The sequence below is a fragment of the Tympanuchus pallidicinctus genome, unplaced genomic scaffold (genome assembly GCF_026119805.1).
Source record: "Tympanuchus pallidicinctus isolate F22 unplaced genomic scaffold, pur_lepc_1.0 scaffold9, whole genome shotgun sequence".
NCBI lineage: Eukaryota > Metazoa > Chordata > Aves > Galliformes > Phasianidae > Tympanuchus > Tympanuchus pallidicinctus.
In genome coordinates, this window is record NW_026294813.1 from 13,401,922 (window position 1) to 13,421,729 (window position 19,808).

General features: G+C 39.5%; 1 protein-coding gene across 1 annotated transcript; it reads left to right on the forward strand.

The window, feature by feature from the left end:
* The first annotated feature begins 751 nt into the window (after positions 1-751).
* Positions 752-19,566, forward strand: SLC45A2 (solute carrier family 45 member 2). Its single transcript, XM_052670560.1, has 7 exons — positions 752-1,452; positions 2,422-2,598; positions 5,731-6,047; positions 10,140-10,283; positions 10,928-11,051; positions 12,058-12,263; positions 15,248-19,566. Exons 1-7 carry the CDS (start codon positions 1,014-1,016, stop codon positions 15,470-15,472), a joined length of 1,632 nt encoding a protein of 543 aa, XP_052526520.1. The 5' UTR covers positions 752-1,013; the 3' UTR covers positions 15,473-19,566.
* The last annotated feature ends 242 nt before the right edge of the window (positions 19,567-19,808 follow it).

Consider the following 19,808-nt stretch of genomic DNA (forward strand, 5'->3'; position numbering starts at 1 on the left):
ATTGACAGATTAGTTAACAATTATTAAAAGCATTTTAAGTTTCCCATTTGTAATCAGTTTGATGAATTAGAATGTTATATACCATTGCATTACCACATTGTCATAGAATATCTTGAGTCAGAGTGGACCACAGCGATCATCAAATCCAATTCCTTGCTCCACACTAAGATCTGAGAATTTGCTTAGAGTCATATGCATCTGATTGTATTGGAGCAGAGTAAATATAGCCAAGCATGATCTTCAGCACACTTAGGTTCTGATCCAAAATTTGGTGGCGTTACAAAAACTGCCATTAACTTTAGCTGCCTCAGTCAGGTGGCTCACCTGAAGCGGTGGGATTTTTGGTACGTTGCTGTAGATTTCTTTAAAAGCCTTCTGTTTCTTTCCAAATATATGTGTGCCCAGTAAGGCTTCCAGAAAGAAAAAAAAACATTCAGTCATCACAATACACTTTGCTTTTCAGAAATGGACAGAATAGTCAGTTGTACTGAGAGTAGCACAGGACAGATACAAAAGTATTCACCAGATTTGACAGATTTCTGTCAAGCTTTTTGTTTGCTGTTGACACTCTAGAGCAACAGGTAGGTCTACTTCTTCGAGTCTGTTGAAATCTTTCCTGGATGTTTGCCTTTTTATGTCCCTGCCTGCAGCAGGTCAGCACTCTGGCTGAATGAAAAGATGAGGTTTCCTCATTCTTGGTGGCACCACTAACTTGCAGCAGTAAAAGGAATGACTGGCTTTGTGTCAGGCTAATCCTGCATCTCTCCCATGTGATGTGTGTTCCCATTAGTCTAGGATAGTTGGGAGCTCTGCAAACGCCCTAGAGCACAGAACTGCTAATGTTAACACAGACTTCCCCGCCCCCTTCCTTCATAACTTGTGATCGCGGAGCCATGAAAGTATGTGAGTCCCTCCCCCAGAACAGAGCGGTTGCACCCGGCATATGATCAGGGCTCCATGTCAGCCACACCAGGCAGCACTGACCTGCCCGAGTGCTGTGCGTAGCCAGAGCAATGACCTTAACGGAACAGAGCTTTCAGGAGTCTCCTCCACACCCTTCTGACGAGGCCAAGGCAGACATGGATGTCTCAGGAGGGAAGGAGAAGGCTGTGCACCTCTCCACGGCAAGGACTGGAGTGCCGGTGCCCAAGCAGCGAGCAACAGGAAGGCTGATCATGCACAGCATGGCGATGTTTGGAAGGGAGTTCTGCTATGCTGTGGAGGCTGCCTTTGTCACGCCGGTGCTGCTCAGTGTAGGGCTGCCCAAGAACCTGTACAGCCTGGTGTGGCTCATCAGCCCCATCCTGGGCTTCGTGCTGCAGCCCGTGGTAGGTTCTGCCAGTGATCACTGCGCCTGTAGCTGGGGCAGGAGGCGACCTTACATTCTGGGTCTGGGCATCATAATGCTGGTAGGCATGGCTTTGTACCTCAATGGGGACGAGATGGTCTCAGGTAAGTGAGGGGAATGTGGACAAAACTTACCCTACTGCTCTGAATTTGAAAGAAGGATGGGGATCTTTTTTTTTTTCCTTTTAAAATTGGGTGTTAAAATTGGGTATCACACTACTGAGCTGCACTGAAGGAGCTTAAGAACACTGCAATCTGTTTATGTTCAATCCTAATGCTGCATGTTATATACCCTGTACGTAATGTTCAGTAGTTCGTGCATGTGATTGCAGTATTATATGTTGACCTCTGCCTGATCAGTTCATACAGTGAAGCACTGCTTAGGCCCAGAGATGTATTTGATAGCTAAAATTTGCCTTCTTGTGTTAAGTGATTGATATTGCTCATATGATGTAGTATGCATCCTAACTAAATCAGTGTTAGTTCCTATTTTACTTGAGTTCACATTCAAAACATTTATCTTAAATTATTGCAGCACTGGCTTGACTCAGGAATGTGTCATGCTGATGAACAGTGGAAGTCACAACTCCACGAAAACAATGCACCTGGAATGTGCAAATCCAATAGGACTGACATCCCTAGGCACTGTTCTAGCTCAGCTTGAGATGTTACTTCTCGAAGACTTGTTGGAAAATTGTTGTTGTTGTGACTGGTGGCTCCTCCTCAGGGGGAGGAGCGTGTTTTCACAGGTTGTTTTGTATTAAATGGGGAGGTTGGTGGCTCTGCCTTGGCAGGGGGCTTTGGAGATTCCTGATCCTTGAGGTCCCTTCCACCCCTGGCCATTCTGTGATTCGGTGATTCTGCTGATCCATGGCTCAAAGAGAGCTAGCACAGCTCAGTGCTGCACAGACTCAAAATCCAGTTATCCCACTTGTCAGATGCCAATCTGGTATCACTGGTCCCTCATGCATAACTAAGCATTGTTTAGATTTGGAGGAATCTGGAAAGATAAAATGAGGTTTTGTGAAACACAGCAGTATTGCTGTCACAATGAGAGTCTTTTTGGTTTTGTAGCTTTCATCGGTGAAAGAGACAAGCAGCGGACATGGGCAATAGTCATTACCATGCTGGGAGTAGTGCTTTTTGATTTTGCAGCTGACTTTATTGATGGCCCCATCAAAGCATATTTATTTGATGTCTGCTCTCATCAAGATAAAGAGAAGGGTCTGCATTATCATGCCCTATTTACAGGTACTCATATCCCTTCTTTTCCTTCCTACTTGGAGGGAGGGGAAGGAAATTGCATGGATTTTGTAACCTCTATGTACTAATCTTGAATGAACTGATCATCTGATTCTGTGCTTCAGTCACGGGTCTGTTGTAGCTGGGTTTTCACTGCTACAGAAAACTGCAGCTTGTGGTTGCTGCTGCAAGATCTCTACTGCAAAAGGCTGCAGCCTTACTATTTACAGTAAAATAGCGTGGCTCAATTAAGAACAATTAACTATTATATAAATAAAATAGTATTTATTCATTTTATTTTGATCTTCGAGTTTTGGTGAAGCCAAAGTTAGGGAAGTGACTTGTTTTCTTGCCGTACAAGTAAATCTTTTACTCAGCTCATGACAGAGCAAATACGCAGCAGTGCAGCCGGCATCCATTCTTCAGCGGTGGTCCTACATCTGGTGCCTGCCAGTATAGAAATAGAAATTCTATGTAACATTCATAGCTTCTCAACATCCACAAAATGAGTTCTGCTCGAGCTTCATTCGGTTGTCTTTAGACATTTGTGACGTTGCTGCAGAGGGAAAAAACTTGCACCAAACAGAAGGCTTTGTCCTGTGTTGAGAAAACACACAAGGAACACACATAATGCTGTGTACCTGTTATGTGACTCAGGAAGTGCACGGAACCACTCCCAGCTGTGCATGGGACCAGTCACTGTGACAGCACTGGACAAAAAACAGGCAAGATAAGAAGTCATGCAGCCTGTGCTGATGCAGATTTTTGCTGAGCTGTAGCACAAACAGAAGCACAAAGGCTCTGTGGCAGTGATCTGCGCTGCCCTCTGCTCCCTGTGAGGAGCTGCAGCAGCCATGAGGCCTCTGCTCAGCTTCTCTGCTCCGGGCCCAGCACACCCAGGGCCCTCAGCTGCCCCTCGCACATCTGGTAGAGCACAGTAGTACCAACAGTGATACATAGTAGTATTGACAGTGGGCAGACTTCGGATATTTGAAATAGCTGCATCCTGAACCTGGGCACAGATTCTAGGGGAACCTGAAAGCCATGTGGAGTTTAAATGAGTTTTAGCCTTTAGAAACAGACACAAATTTTTCTAATCACTTGTTTGGACAGAATGAGGAGCAAGTCGTGAAGTACATTCCTGTCTACACCAGAAATCTGCTTGCTGTTTTTCCTATTTAAAAGTTTTTATTTCCACGTTCAGAGCTATGGATTGAACTGATTCATTTGTATGGCAAGCTGCAAATGGAGGTGATGTCAACTCGCATTATATAGGACAGACAGATTTCTCCATGTTATTTGGACCAACACCGTATGCTTTCTGTAGCAAGGCTGTGCATGCCTAAACCCCTTCTGAATAGGTGATTGCCCAGCCCATTCCTGAAGCATAGAATCATAGAGACATTAAGGCTGGAAAATACCACTAAGATCACGTTGTCCAACCATCAATCCACCCACACCATGCCCGCTAACCATGACCCTCAGTGCCACATCTGCATGGTTCTAGTTGTCACGTCTGCCCATGAGAGTGGTCTACAGCTCTCTCGGAGAAGCCTGTTCCAGCATTCTACTGCCCTTGCTTTTAAACTGCATTCCCTAAAATTTAATCATATTATCCATCTTCTACATTTCTGACTTTTGTCACTCCTTTTTTTCTATCTCTTTCAGACAAGAGAAGCATCCTTCCTCCTTCATTTTTCCAGCTTCTGTTTTGTGTATTGAGTTATCACTTTTCCACTATTTAATTCCTTCTTTTTATATTAAACATCCTCAAGACTTTGCTCTTCAATCTACCTTCTCTGTATTTTAAGTCTAAATGTGAAACTAAGTTTATTGTTGTTATAACAAGACCACTGAGACAAAAAGAAGACACATGGTATATCTGACACAACTTGCAGGCTGTGCATTCCAATGCCATGATTACTTTTAGTCAAAACAATATGCAAAAAACCCCTCAAGCATCAAATGTGAGCTGCAGTGCAAACATTGAGTGTAGGTTTTCTTCCAGAAGACATTAAGTGCTTAATTGTTCTTCATTAAAACAAGCAGTGATACAGGCCCTGCAGGATTCAGTTAGACATAACAAAGGAGGGCTGTATCACACGTAAGAGGAAAATAAGTACAGAAAACTCAGAATGGAATTACAATACCATGGTTTTTAGGTGAGGCAAAGGTAAGCCTTGTTATTTCTGTTTCTTTTTGTTGCACAGAATGGTTCCACCACACGTCTTCAGTTCCCTAAGCAGAAGGGTAGAAATGCTTCCAATCCTTCAAATGCTCTGTGCTGGGCCACTTCTCCATCCTCCTGAGCCACCTGGATACCAGGGAGGGCAGGACTGGACAAGCGCTTTCTCTACAGGAACCATGTGCTGAATGCAGCAGTGTGTTCTTCCTTGTGCCTCTCAAACTGCGTGCCCTATCAGCAAAGAAAGAAATTGTTTAAAAAAAATAAATAAATAAAAGAGAATGAATTCTTCTTTTATTAACACTGAGACATAGTGGCGTCTCTCCTAGTGGAGAGATACTTGGATTTCAGGGATTACAAAACCCTGTTTTTAATTGTAGTCCCTTTCGAAAAGATAAGTCACATGGAAGCAATATTTCCGCCTAGAGCCATCTGCCTAAGGTACAATTTACAAACTCTGCTTGATATAATAGAAAAATTGTTTGATCCATAAATGCTTTTTAAAAAGCACATTCCAGTAGAGTTTTGTTTAATATTATTCAGTTTCAGAGAAAAGACTGCCTTAAGGAAGTGTTTCTGAGTCATGCAAAGTATTTGCTGGAAAAATGATGGAGTCCCATGTTGCTATATATTGAGGTATTTTTTAAGAGCCCTTGCACAGCTCTCTCCAGACCTGAGGATATCTTATTTCATATTTTGATAGGTGCTTGTATGTGTGATTACCTCTGAGTTCCAATTTATTTTGATACTTCTTGTATATATATATATACAATATATATACATCTTGTATATATTCACTTCACGCCTGAGGAGTGAATATCCTGATATCTGAGGAGTGATTATTTAGTCATTTCTAGAGGGAATCACACTGTTTCTAGAGGGAAACACACAAGTGTTGTATACTATTTATTTATAAATGCCAGTAGATTTTCTTTTACCCTTTTTCTCCCCTGTAGGCTTAGGAGGAGCGCTGGGCTACCTGACAGGTGCTGTGGACTGGGGTGAAACTGTACTAGGATACACCTTGACGTCAGAATTCCAGGTGATTTTCCTCTTGTCAGCCTTGGTTTTCCTCATCTGCCTTATTGTACATCTACGCAGTATTCCTGAAGTCCCACTCAGATATGACAATGAAGAGACAAAGCTCTTGTTGGAAGTGACTGAGCCCTATAAGTACAGCTCCATAGAGGAAATCAAGAAAGGATACTTATCATGTACTGACTTAAATGCTACAAGTAAGCCGAAGAAAGGTACTGACACATCGTGTACAGAGGTAAGAACAGAGACAATTTTATAACCCAGTCATTTCATTATTGAAGACCATCAGCAGCCTTTTAATTAGCTATTGCTGGCTAACTGAAATAGAGTCCTTTCACACACATATTCAGAAAAATATTCCTTCTGGATTCTTTCTTCTTCTGACCTGGATAAAGGGTCAGATCAAAGTCTTTCTTTTCTCTTTGGTTATTTACAAGGTATTTCCAGCAAGTGGGATAGAAACTAACTTGTCCTAATGCTTTCTGATGCTTTGGCAGGGTTAAGGGAGATCCAAATACAGTTTTCTACTCTGTGTCAGTTTCTTCATATCCTACCTATCTAAATTTTGTCAAGATGATCTAATTTTTCTATTAGTCCCTGTAGAACTAACATCACATTGTGGACAGGAGCTACAGAGCAATGATATTTGATATAAATCTGTGACTCCCATTGAAATCAACGTACTAATACATGTAGTACATGAAAGTTCATTCCATGCTCCATTGGCTGCCACTCGCTGTTCCACTGAGGATTTATTGATGACACTGATTTGTCTGAAATTGCCTAAGCAACAATACTACACCACTTCTGGGGCAATTTTAATTTTCTTTTTAAGTGTTGCTGGGGCTGTGCCTTTGGCATAACTTTGAGATGGCAGAGAGGAACTTGTACTTCAAGTAATCAGTGGTGTTTGTTTATTTTTTGATCTTATGAGAGATTGCTGCAATTTAAGACAGCTAGGAGAAGGTGAATCTACCTGAAAAACATCTAGAGAGATGTAAGTAGGATACTCTTAGGAACAGATAGTGATTTTCACCACTAAAAGTCATCAACAGGAATCCTCTCTGCACTTTCATGGTATCCTATTCACACAAAGGCTAATATGTGTCTGTATCCAAGTATGGCAATGAATAATGGAACAGTCACCTGTTGCTTTAACTTCACTTCTTATTTCTTAGCTTTGTTAGGTATATATTGTGTATACAAGTCCTGGGAAGTCAGCTAAAAATTACCAAGAATACTCAGGTGGTTAAGTTAGATATGATGGAAACCTAAACTAAAGTTTAAGCTACCATTACAATTCATTTATTGTCTTTTACTATTTATGATTTGTATTCTAATAGCATTTGTTATTTCTAAACAAAACAAGAATATCATCGCACTACAGACTACAAAAAGCTAGACTAAAAGATGGGCACTGACTGATGAGAATACCAGATGCACAAACAAAGCAACAGTTTGTTAGCAGAGCATGGTTGGCACACTGCAGTGTGCTTCCTGCTTACCCACCCGGCTTGGGGCACAGTAAACTTCACCAGCACTATTCACTCTGATTGTTCTCTGAATTGTCAGAGATGCTTGGTTGCACTGACTGGTCAGCATGGGCTTTGAAATAAGGGAAAGTGAATGAAAAAGAGCCATTTCCCCCACAGAGAACATTCCTTGCAGGAAGCCAGGGAAGCAGGGGATGCACTGGGGTAGCCTTTGGCTTGGCAAGAATCCCAGTGAATCACTAACATCTGACACCCTAGGTATAGCTCTGATGTTTACTGTGGGCCAGTTTGTGCAATTGCCCTCCTTTGTAAGTTTTCAGTTGGACAGCCTGTCGTTTGCTGAGCTTTGATCTGTCTCATGTTCCTTTGATGTGTCCAGGCTTGGATAGATTCTAGACGCTCTCACCACCAAAATGTTCTGTCTCTTGTGGCACATGCTTTACAAATTCATTCTGTAATTGTAACAAATTCATTACTGTAATTGCTTCCTTGAAGAAATGGTTTGGTTTCCTGTCTCTTTTTTATTTCACGGTGGGCATCATGGCCCTATTTCATCTAAATTAAGGAATATGCTCTTGCATACAAATTGCTTCCAAGGTTATTAATGAGATTTGATCCCTTACAGTATGAATAAAAATCCAAAGTTATTCTACTTCTGTTATTTGCTTTGGTGCAAAGTCACTGAGGATCTGCTGTAAAACCTCTACTATGGATCCCTCTCTATCCATAATAGTCATCTTAGGCCTTAAGTTGTGGTGATTTTATAGGGGAATGGGTTGGATATTGTGAACTTTTGAAGGATAAACCACTTAAACAGAGGCAGACTTCAGAACTTCATTTACAAATAACTGTGTAGAAAGTGTTTGCTGTTAAGTATTGAATATATGCATTAAACACTTTTTTCCATTTCCACTTTCTAAAATATCTAAATAGAGATCAAACATTCCTCTCTAGATGTCAAATTATCATTTGTAATTACAGCGATGTTCCTTGTAGTACCCTGACATTATACTGAGATTAGGAAGACTTTTAAATAACTGCGTGGAAGAGTTGAATAAATTATATAAGCTAAGTAAAAAAATAGTAATTGTCCTTGAAACAATGAGTCAGTATGAGATTTATTATTATTATTATTATTATTTGTATAACTGTAGAGAATTTATAATTTTCCCTGTTTAAAACACAGTTAAAAGAGACAGTGATGCCAAGAGAAATTCCAAGGGTTTTACACAGTATGCTGTTCAAGGTAGAAGTCAGCAAAATGAATTCCTATGAGGATTAAAAACCTTTCACTGGAGTAAAATATTTTCTAACTTTATATGTGGTGATCTTTCATAGAGCAGCTTGCAGCATAGCCTAGTTCAAAAGGCAGAGCTGTGAAAAGTAGCTAGAACACTGAAAGGAATTAATGATGTACTGAGAAAAATCAAGTGATAGCAGTGATCTGATAGTTGTGGTTTAACCCAGCAGAATGTTGAGCACCACACAGTCTTCTGCCCACTCCAGCCCTTCCTAGTGGGATGGGGAGAGAATCAAAAGGAAGAAAACAAACAGAACTTATGGGTTTAGGTAAAACTATTTACTATGATAGAGAAAATGAGAAGGATAATAATGATGACAAATAAATATGTGTATATGAATGTATATAACAATTCATGCACAAGCAATTTCTCACCATCTCTCAGCTGATGCCCAGCTCACTGCCTTGCAGTGCGAGAGAGTGAGACAAGCTCTCCAGCTCCCTTCAAATTCCTTCCACTCGATGTCGTATGCTATGGAATACCCTTCAGGACTTTTTAAGTGAGCCATCCCAATTCTGCTCCTTCCCAAGTCCTTAGGCCCTTTGCTGTAAATGGGTTTGTCTCTGTACAACACTGCTTGGCAGCAACTATAAACACTGTGTGTTATATCAACATTGTTCTTCTCCTAGAGCCAAAACAGCATCATATCAGACACTGATGAAAACAATTTCATCCCACCTGAAACTATGACACCAATGAATGTGATTGAAAAAGAGTCTGAGGTTTTCAGCAGAAAGTTCAGATGAGGAGAAAGAGATAAAATAGAACATTGAAGATGGTCAGAATTTTCTTCCCAGTCAGTGAGATTTTTTTTAATGTATTCCCACCAGGTTTTGATTTTGAAATGTGTTGTTTTTCCCACAAGACTGGAGATGTTCAGGTACTGGACCCAGTAGGGTTTTTGCTGCATCTCCTGTTTCGGGTGCTACTTCTCCTGTTACAAATCACTGTCTCTCACTGCTTTTTGAGGGAGGATGCAGTCCACAGAGAAAATTTCATCGTGCTTGTATACCAAAATAGGTGGAACACAAAATTTAGTAGGGAATGGAAACTATAAAAAATGCAGTATTCTACAGATGATGTATTTTAATTCTGAGGAAATATTTTTGAGTTTCATTTTTTCTATGGCAGCTTTAAATCTGCAGTGGTAAGCTGATCGTCCCCTAGGAAGAAGTTCTTTTGGTGCTTTTTGGTTTATTTTGATTTGGTTTTTGAAACTCCACTGAATCTGTTTCAGCAGAAAGTTTTGCCTAGTAATAATCCTAACGACTGGTAAAGCAGGAAATACCACTGTGATGTACCCCAGCTCTTGGAGAGTCCCTGTCATCTTTCAGATGACTTTATTAGGCAACGATTCCACAAATCAAATATATAGCGAAGGACGTTTAGCACCCAACCAACCCATTCTAGCAAAAACAAAATAACTTTGGAATTTTAACATGAAAAGACACAGAGGTCTTCTCAACGTACTGTCAGAATTTTATTGGCATTAAGGACTGTCATGCAATATTGTTGTTGAATACTTGCTTTTAGGCTCAAAGGCGGATGACACTTAAATCACTCTTGAAGACTCTTTTAAGCATGCCATCCCATTATCGCTATCTGTGTGTGAGCCACCTCTTTGGATGGATGGCTTTCCTGTCCAACATGCTCTTCTTCACGGATTTCATGGGACAGGTAAAAGTGTAAAATCCTCTTGCTCTTCTCTCCTCATAGCATTTCCTTCTCCATCAAAACCAAATGAAGGTATTGTTATGAACTTGAAGACATGACTCTGGCTCCCCATAACTCTACATTTCCTTGCCTTAGTGTTTTTGATTTTTCTCTCTCTGTGGAAGAAACAAGAGGTAGTTTTTGTTTCCTTCAATGTATATGAACAACTAAAGAAGAAAGAAGTAGAAGAAAGGATTTTGCTTGCCTGGATTAGGGGCCAAATAAGGGATTGACTGAGTGGAAAAAATTGAGTGTGTGGGGGTAGGTCTGGAAAAAGAAATCATTGTAGCTAAGTTAGGAGTAAGCAGATTAAGCAAGAAGGCAGAAGTGGAGAGAGAAGGAGAATAAAAAATGAGAAACATCCAAAGAAAAAAGAGCAGATGAGTATTTATAGAGTGGCTAACACAGGCAAAAGTAAGGGCAGGAAATGAGGAAGAGCCTGGTGTGTGAGAGTCTGGCAGAAATGCGTGTGAAATACAGAGTACAACACAGAGGTGATGAGGGCACTCGTTGAAAGATTTCCTGGGTGCTAGCCAGTCTTTCTGTGCAGCAGGTATTCTATATATGCAATAATTCCTTGCCTTTTGTGATTTTCGTTGTCTCTTTAGGTTGTGTACCAGGGTAGTCCTTATGCTTCTCATAACTCCACACTTTACCATACCTACAGAAGAGGAGTGGAGGTTGGATGCTGGGGGTTGTGCATCAATGCAATTGCATCTTCAGCCTATTCTTGTAAGTATCCAGGAATGTACTCCAGCACTGTTATGAAAAACAAACAAACAAACAAACAAAAACCTCTTTGCTGTTCACTATTCCTTAAAAAAAAAAAAAAAAAAAAAAAAGTAAAAAAAAAAAGTTGCCAAATTAACTGTTGATGTCTTTTTTTTTCCCCCCCCCCATGAAAATTTTAACAAGTATTACATTCTCAGCAGCATTAGAAACCTGTATCTTAGCATGAGCAGTTCTTGCCTGGACAACATGAAAAGGTGTCTCTTTGGGAGAAAGGCATTGTCCTTCATGTGAATTGACACTGAGCACCGACAATCATTTTAAAGCCAAAAGTCAGAGTGAAATGGATGCTGTGGGCATCATTCTGAGATGCTTTTTCAGTTGGGAGCCCTGTAGCTATAGGTTTACAAAAGGCCCTCTCTTGGCTTCTTGCCATCTGCATTCTTCACAAATAAACTTTATTATAATTACATGGAAGGCCTTGCCAAAAACATAGACCTTGTTCTCCAAAATTGTGTGTAAATATATTAGCAAGTTTCCTTGATAAATATTACCATAGCTCTCATTCAGAATTAAAAAAAAAAAAAAAATCTTACAATCCAAAAACTAGTAGTGTTTTGGGAATCGAGCATCTACAAGAGCCTGAGGGAAATCCCATTTGGAGCTCAACTACAGGCATTTCTGTAGCACCACTCTGAGCTCAGACAGAGGTTGATGCCAAATGTTTTTATTGTAACTGAACAGCAGAAATGTCTGAAGTTGTCCATGGGGGTGGTCCTTCCAGAACGGCTGTTAACTACTTCTCTGAGATCCTTATGCCAGAGTAAGAGTATCAGAAAGAAGCATTCTGCAGCAAATTTGTAACCACAGTAATTTCAAGCAACTTTTAAAATCAGTAAGCCTTTCCCCTTCACTGCATCTTACAAAACAAAACTTCTAAATGAATTCCCTGATGAAATGTTGCTTGTTCTGATTCACTCTTGGCAACAATTTCTCTTTCTTTCCACAGACCTGCAGAAAGTCCTTCTGCCATACACAGGATTAAAGGGACTTTATTTCATTGGATACCTACTTTTTGGACTAGGCACTGGGTTGATTGGCTTGTTTCCCAATGTCTATTCCACTCTGGTTCTATGTTCACTTTTTGGAGTCATGTCCAGCACTCTGTATACTGTGCCGTTCCAGCTCATTGCAGAGTATCACAAAGAAGAAGAGGTAAGTTGAAAGTGTAAGAAAGGGCAAATTTGTGTCTGTTTGAATCTGTTTAGTCTATTTTGGCTGAACATTGGTAGAAGGGGTGAATGGGTTTAAAGTTATAAATTTCAAACTGTTTATGATGACATGATATGAACAGAGAGTTTCTGTTAATAGAGATCTTTATTAAACAACACTGATATTATAAGCTGGGTTGAAGCTAGATGACAGCCCTCAGCTAAGGCCCCAGCTCCAGAGAGTTTCCATAGTTCCACATTAAGACAAAGAATAATCACAACTGAGATAAGGCCAATTGCAGTATGTGCTGAGGCTGCAAGCTGCTTATAGAGATCCAGCCAATCTGTGTTGTCTTCAAGGATTTCCTGCCTGAGAATAAAATCTAAATCACTAAGGGTTTTTGTACTCTTTAAAAGTAAAGGGGCAGCTGGGGCTCAGTGCGAGTAGCTGCTGTTACTTCAGGGATGAGTTTGGTTCATGTTAGCTGAGGAGCTGACTTCTGAGTCCCTGGGGTTAATAACCACCCTGTGAAGGCTACCAGAAGCTTTAGCTAACTGCAAAGTGTTATGAAAACCTATTACCTAATAAAGATATGCAGTTCAAGTACAAAAAGTTTTGTGTAGTTCTGTAGGAAGTTGTATTCTGTGTTCTTACTCTTCTGGCATTCTTTTTGGTCCCTCACATTCTGTTTGCGAAGGGAATCTGGAAAATCCTGAGCTCTTCATGTCATGTTTCTAGGCTCAGCTGGACCTTTGTGTGTTTTAAGGCGTTTTAGTCTTCAATGGAAACATTCTAGCAAGTTGGTAAGAAAGTCGGAAACAAGCAGGATAAAGGAGAATTGCAAGAACTAAGGAAAAGTTTTCATTATGTCCAGTGGCATTTGAAGAAATGAATAAAGAAAATACTGAAACACAACAAAAGACAGTTTAAACCAGCTATAAAAAACATAGTTGAAATGGGACTATATTAAGCCCCTGAGAGTACTTCCTACTATTCTGCATGATTTCTCAACACCACCATCTGAATGATGAACACGAGGAAACTCTAAATTAGTCAAAGAATCCTATGAGGACATTTCAAGTTGATTAAATATTTCATAGATCTGCTTAATCATTTTTCATTTAATTTCTGTTCTTTCCAATAAGGAAGAATTACGATGTAGAGTTTCAGACAGATTTTACAAAGTGCAAGGTTTGAACCCAGTTTAGGGTGAGATCACAATCCTGACCTTGAGACAACCAAATCAGAGAGAGGAGATAAAGGCAAAATTACAGCCCAGTTCTGAATCAGACCTGTTCCAAAACAAAAGTGAAATGAAATATGCTGAAGTGTACATGGTCTTAAAATATAATAAGCTAATATCTTCAAATGTCATTTATAGGAGCACTTGGCAGATGGCTGTGACTTTTGACAAATGACAATCATATGTTAGATCTGACATTAACAGAATTTGGTTTGTCTTAAATCTCCTATAATGTATGAGATGATAGAAAAGTATGATAGAAAAGGAAACGTCAAGTGCAAAATTACATTCACTTACACATTCATATTATGTGGTAGGAACAACTGACACATAGGAATGCTGGGCACAGCCCAACAAAATAAATGTAATTAAAAAAACCTGTGTCTTGAATTGAAAACACTGCATTATTTTAGAACAAAGAACAGACATCTTTCCTTAGTGTACAACCTACCAATATCATATGCTGGGTTTTAAATTGCTGCCATTTCGATTCCTGTTCCACACTGCCATTCCCTAGGACCCTAATTCATTTTCAGTCTTGCTGGATTAGGAAGGCACTATTGGCTTCTGCTGCTTTTCAGCTTTGTGTGGTAAAACTCAAAGGCGGTGTAATAGGTGTTGCAAAAAGCATCCTAATCACAGTCAAGAGCATTTGGATACTAGGAAAGAGCATCTCAGCTAGAGTACAGCATGGAAACTGTCTGTTACAGTGCAAACCTCACCAAACAGCAGCAAGAACAATAAACATCTAGTTATCATCATGTAATTATATTGTGAAATAGAATAGGTCTTTGTGGAAAGGGTTCACAAAATTAAACCTGAGTCTTTAAGGAATCTCCAGAGATCATCTGGTCCAACACCTCTGTGCAAGTAATGTCACCATGAGCAGGTTGTCCATGGTCTTGTCCAGTGCAGTTTTGAAGATCTTCCTGGTTGGAGTCTCGCAGCTCTAAACAAACTGATTCAGTGTTCTCCAAATCTCACAGCGTGTGAGGTTGTGTATGAGATGCTCATATACCATAAATGAAGGCTTTTGCTCAAATATGTATGTAATTTTAATTTAAATAATTAACGATGGTGTTCTGTATGTAGAGGAATTTGTCTCTTCATTCATTTTCAGAATTTTTTTTAGCAATAAAAACATCACACTTAGGTTTTAATACTGAACTCTTTCATATGCTCTGAGACGTAACTTCAGAGCATCTAGTATAACTTCAGATCACAGAGCTCCATTAGAACAAACTGTGGGATGTAGTATGATTCAGTATTCCCCTGAAGCTCCCTGTATGGTTGGACTTGACCTTGAAGGTCTTTTCTATTTTTTTTTTCTATTTTTTTTTCCACTCCATTACTCTTAGGTGATTCTGTGATTCAGCCATGTGAGAGTTGGAGCTAAAATATTCTTGATGAGGTGTCCTGCCATGTGAAATTTTCTTCTTGTTCTAGTTTGCCAGAGCTCAAGTAGAGCTGTACTTCAAGGAAGCAGTCATTTTTTCTGATCAAGTTTCAGTTCTTTCCTTGAGAGAAGAGATAAAGTTGCTGATGAGGGAAACAGGACAGTTTGGAAAAATCATTATCACTTGAACAATCCCTGTTTGAATTTTGTAACCTCTGTGGGACAGACACTAAAACTAGAAAGGAAGCAGAGAGCTATTGGCCTGTTTTGCTGCATCTGGCTGCCATGGCATGAGGGATTCAGCTTATGTTTAAGTCCTGTTTAAGTCTTGTTTGTGTTTATTTCCAGGACCTGAATCTGCAGCAGAAAGAACAAGGCATGGAGCACGGGAGAGGCAAGGGCATTGACTGTGCTGCTCTCACCTGCATGGTCCAGCTGGCACAGATCATTCTTGGTGTGGGCCTTGGTCTCTTGGTCAGTGTTGCCGGCAGTGCAGTCACTGTGATTTCAGCATCAATGGTGGCACTGGTTGGCTGCTGCTTTGTTGCTTTTTGTGTTCGATATGTGAGGTAAGACTGTGTGAAACAATTGGAAGAAAAAAACCCAGAAGATCAGCACTGTTGCCATGCTGGTACTGCTGGTACCTCCTCCTCCCTTACCTGCTTGGAGCAGCTGCAATTACGGAGCATCACTTAACCACAAAGTGAAGACTTGATGAAATTGGTTGCCTAATGCCTCAGGTAGAAAGCTTCTCCATTCTGAGGGCTTTACTACTGCCTTCCTGCTGACCTCAGTGCATGGACATGCTATTACACTTGAAGACACATCTGCCTGTGGTATGTTGATACCCTACATGAGGAGTCATCGTGAAACTCATTATCAGTTTGTGGAAGAGAATAGATGAAGTATGTGTTGAATTGAAGAAGTTGATTGAACAGAGCTAAGATTAAACTTTTTTTTTTCTTCTCATTTTTATCTTAGTTTTGGGGATATTCCTTTTGATGGTCTAAAGCTGCAGGAGCATCAAGCAGGTGTCAGAGGTCATGTTCCACCATGTTGTATGGTTAGTATGTAGGTCACTCCAAAAGTAATGCCTCCTATTTATTTCCACAAAAGCTATGACAGATTCAAAGAGACAATTACACCTTTCAATAGAGCAAATTCTCACCTGCCAAATGCCACCATTAGCTACATATCTTTGCCAGTGATGGAAGAAAGCCTGCATTCATCAGTGGAGATGACCCACTGTTGCACCACCCACCACCATGCCAATATCCACTCTTTTGATCTCCACAAACATTCAGCAAGTGTTGGTGAATGTCAATGGGTGATGTTTTTTCACACGAAAGAATTCAGTGACACACCTTTGCTTCATCTGCACTTCCATGTCAGATGCCATTTAGTCAAAATGCCCCTCTGATGCCATCTATTGCAAGTAAATGTAATAGAATATGGTGGGAAAGTTCAACCTCTTCTGCCAGAGCACCAACACCCACCTCTGACATTGTGAGCCAGTACAATAAAATAGAAGGCATTACTTTTGAAGCAGCCCTCATGCTATTGTTAAAGGGGATAAGTTACCTCCCTGCTGCCATGAAATCCTGTTTGGGCATGGAAGGTGGCTGGAGTGTAAAAAAAGTTGAAGCTTATTGCTTAAAAATATATCTGTAAAGTTATTGTTTTATTGTGTCCTGCTGTTTGTGTATAATTGAAATGACAGCACTGACCGAGCTTGTCATTAAAGTCTGCCTAAGGCTGCTCTGCAAATCTTTGTTTAGGCACCTACACAATCAATCTACAGGAAACACCTGTCGTTCCTTCTCTCTTAAAACTCTAGCTTCATGACTTCATTTATAAATGAAAAAATAAACTTGGCACACAAAAAATTACGTCCATGGTGGTACACCACTCAAATCTTGACACTGAATTTTACAATATTCAGTTTATCTTATTTCTCTATTTTCCATGCATATGCATTTCCATACGTATAGCTTTGATTTATTTTTGTTCTTTACAGACTACTGTAAATTAATTGAGTTCTGCGAAGTCGGTCATGAATTATGTACAAAAATACCTCTAACTTATACCATAAATCCTGAAGTCTCCTTATTTGTATTTAATTGAGTACTGAGCTTCATACCTATGAAGTTTCTGAGTGCTGTCTGTGAAAATGGTATGCTGTACTTAAGCTGCATTTCCTCCATTCTGGAGGTTGTCATACCCATTTGCTACTCCTCATGAAGATGTCCACTAATGCAATATTGTTAATGAATAGCAGTACAGAGAAAAACTGTTGCCAGCTAGGAATTTGTGTTTCTTTGTTTGTTTTTAAGCACACGTTGCACATGTATGATCAACACCATCATCTCAGAGCTGATTAGCTCTTGGAGTAGGGACATACAGAGTAAAGAGGCACCGCTACGTACAAGTGGTTGGATTTGAGGGAGAGAAGAAGCCTTTGCACAGGTTCACCAACTGCAACCTTGTTTTTGTTTTCAAAACCAGGATAGAGCCATTTATTCTCAGGAAAAAAAATACAATTTCTCTTACATAAATTTATAAAAATCATATATATAATATATATACTTATATATTATGTATATAATAACAACCCTGTGGAAACCTCAGTTGCATTCTCTTGGTGGTTGGATCTCCATTGCAGGCCCCAAGTGGGGCTCAGTTCATGGCAGACCTTGCTTTTCTTCACAGCTCCTTCATCGTGCCTTGTGAAGAATCTGCGGTCCGTGGCTTTTTCTGCCTGGAGGTTCCTCATTACTCACTCTCATGTTACACCCACAGAATAGAAGAGATTGAAAGAGTGGGGCATGGGGCTGTGCTTGGAACATTCTGTGGGTATATTGCGGGCACTGGGATGACTGGAACACAAGGGCGCAACCAGGACAAAAAACAGAAGAAAGACAGAAAATGAAGGATGGTTTTAATCTCAATTCACTTATTGTCATCATTATTTTCCACTGATGCACTATCTCCCTGGGGGAGGAAATCTTAAGGAAAGAGAAAGACTAAAAATGGGGAAAGGAGGAGATGTTCAGGACTACCAAACTCAAAAGCAGCATGTAGGCCCATCTTCTAAGAGCTGAGGACGAGTTACTATGTAATGCTCAACTTCTAGAAAAGAACTTGGCAGCATTTATTTACGTCTTTGTCAATATTTTCCTTGAGGCTTAGTGCAATCAGAACATTGAAATTCAAATAGCTGTTGCTATTTCTGCTCTCTTGTACAAAACAAAAGCTGGCACTGATTCAAATCCAGAGTGACTGAGATCTGTAGCAACATCAAAATCGTGAACCTGAAAGAAGAAGGGAGATGTCATTAATTTATAAATCAATTCTTTTATTTACAAATTTGCTCAGAGAATACTGTTCCAAACATTTGTATCATCATTCTCATTATCTTTTCTTTAAAATGAATTGCAATCTATAGAACACACAACAGAGTAGATTCAGTTTTTCTTCGAAATTCGTCCTATATTTGATTCTAAGACTTAAAGTTACGTCCATCTTAATGTGTCTTTGTCAGAAGGCAAGAGAATAACAAAAGAAGTGCAATTTGAAAAACATTATTTAAAACTGAAGATTTATGAAGGTGCTCATTCTAAAGCCAAAAATACTCTCCATATTTCACTGAAAATAATTTAAAATGTTGCAAATTCATGAGAAGGGAGAAAACAGGTATTTTTTTCAGCACTTGAAATATATTATATTATAGACACTGAAGAACTTCACTGTGATGCTATTACTTCAAGAAGTTCCACCTTTTCGATCTCTTTTTGCATTAGTTCAGGACTTGAAATGAATTATCAGTATATTCAGTTAAGGCATATAATATCAGCTTTTATTGCAGTAACATGAGTTTTGAAGTTTTGTTTCCATATACATATAATCAAATAAAGGTCCATTTTGTGTTTAGACAAATGATGCACCTAGATGAAGATGCAGATATTTTGCAATAATCAATCCCTCCTCCGTCCCACTTTAATGGAATTGGTTGTGGTTTAATGAAAAGGGGCAGGAAACAATGCCATCTTCCCACCTCTTTCATTTTTCTTTCTCTTAGAAGTGCTTTTCATTTATTCCAATTTAATAAACTCGCTTGTTACATAACTGAAATGTTAGAGGAAGTTTTGATTCTCTTCAAAGAGTGTCTACAATATTAGTTATGTCACAGTTTCTTTTTTTTGTTTCTTTCCCCAGTTTTCATCTTTTCTCAGTGATTTCAATAGATTTCTCTGACTTTTGAACTGGCAAAAAAGGGGTTTATGGGTGACAATTTCTCAGGCATGAATCATTAATATCTTCGCTTGGTAAAATTCACAGTTTCAGCACTGGTGTCTGCAACTTGCTACCGGCCCCTACAATATGTCAAAAGATAGGGAGAAAGCAGTGTAACTATGTGTGGCAATGATGTTTGATAATTCTGGACTAAAAAATGAGTTACTTCATGCAGGAAGAAGGTGAAAGTATCTGTGATGAAGTGTGTTCAAATTACTTTTGTCATGATAAAGCTGTATGAACATTATGTACAAACCTTTCCCCTGTAAGTTTCCAGCATTCATTTCTCATTCCATACCTGCTCCTTCTTTTGTTCATTTAAGCAATGTTTGAAGCTACTTGAGCAAAATTAACCTCTGAAAAGCAATTCACAATTCAGTTCTCTATAATGCTTTTTCAGTTTCATGTAAGCTTGTTTAGTTACTCAAGGTGTATTAATCAGTTGCATTTCATAAAGCTTTTTCTTGAAAATTAATACAGTGTCTCCCCTTTTCTACTCTTTTGCCTGTATGTTAAAAGTAATGACTTCACATTGTGCGGATACATCCAGCCAGAGAGTATTGCCTTGTGTTGCTTTATGTAATTATTTGCAGAATTAAGGGGGGTGTTGGGCTGG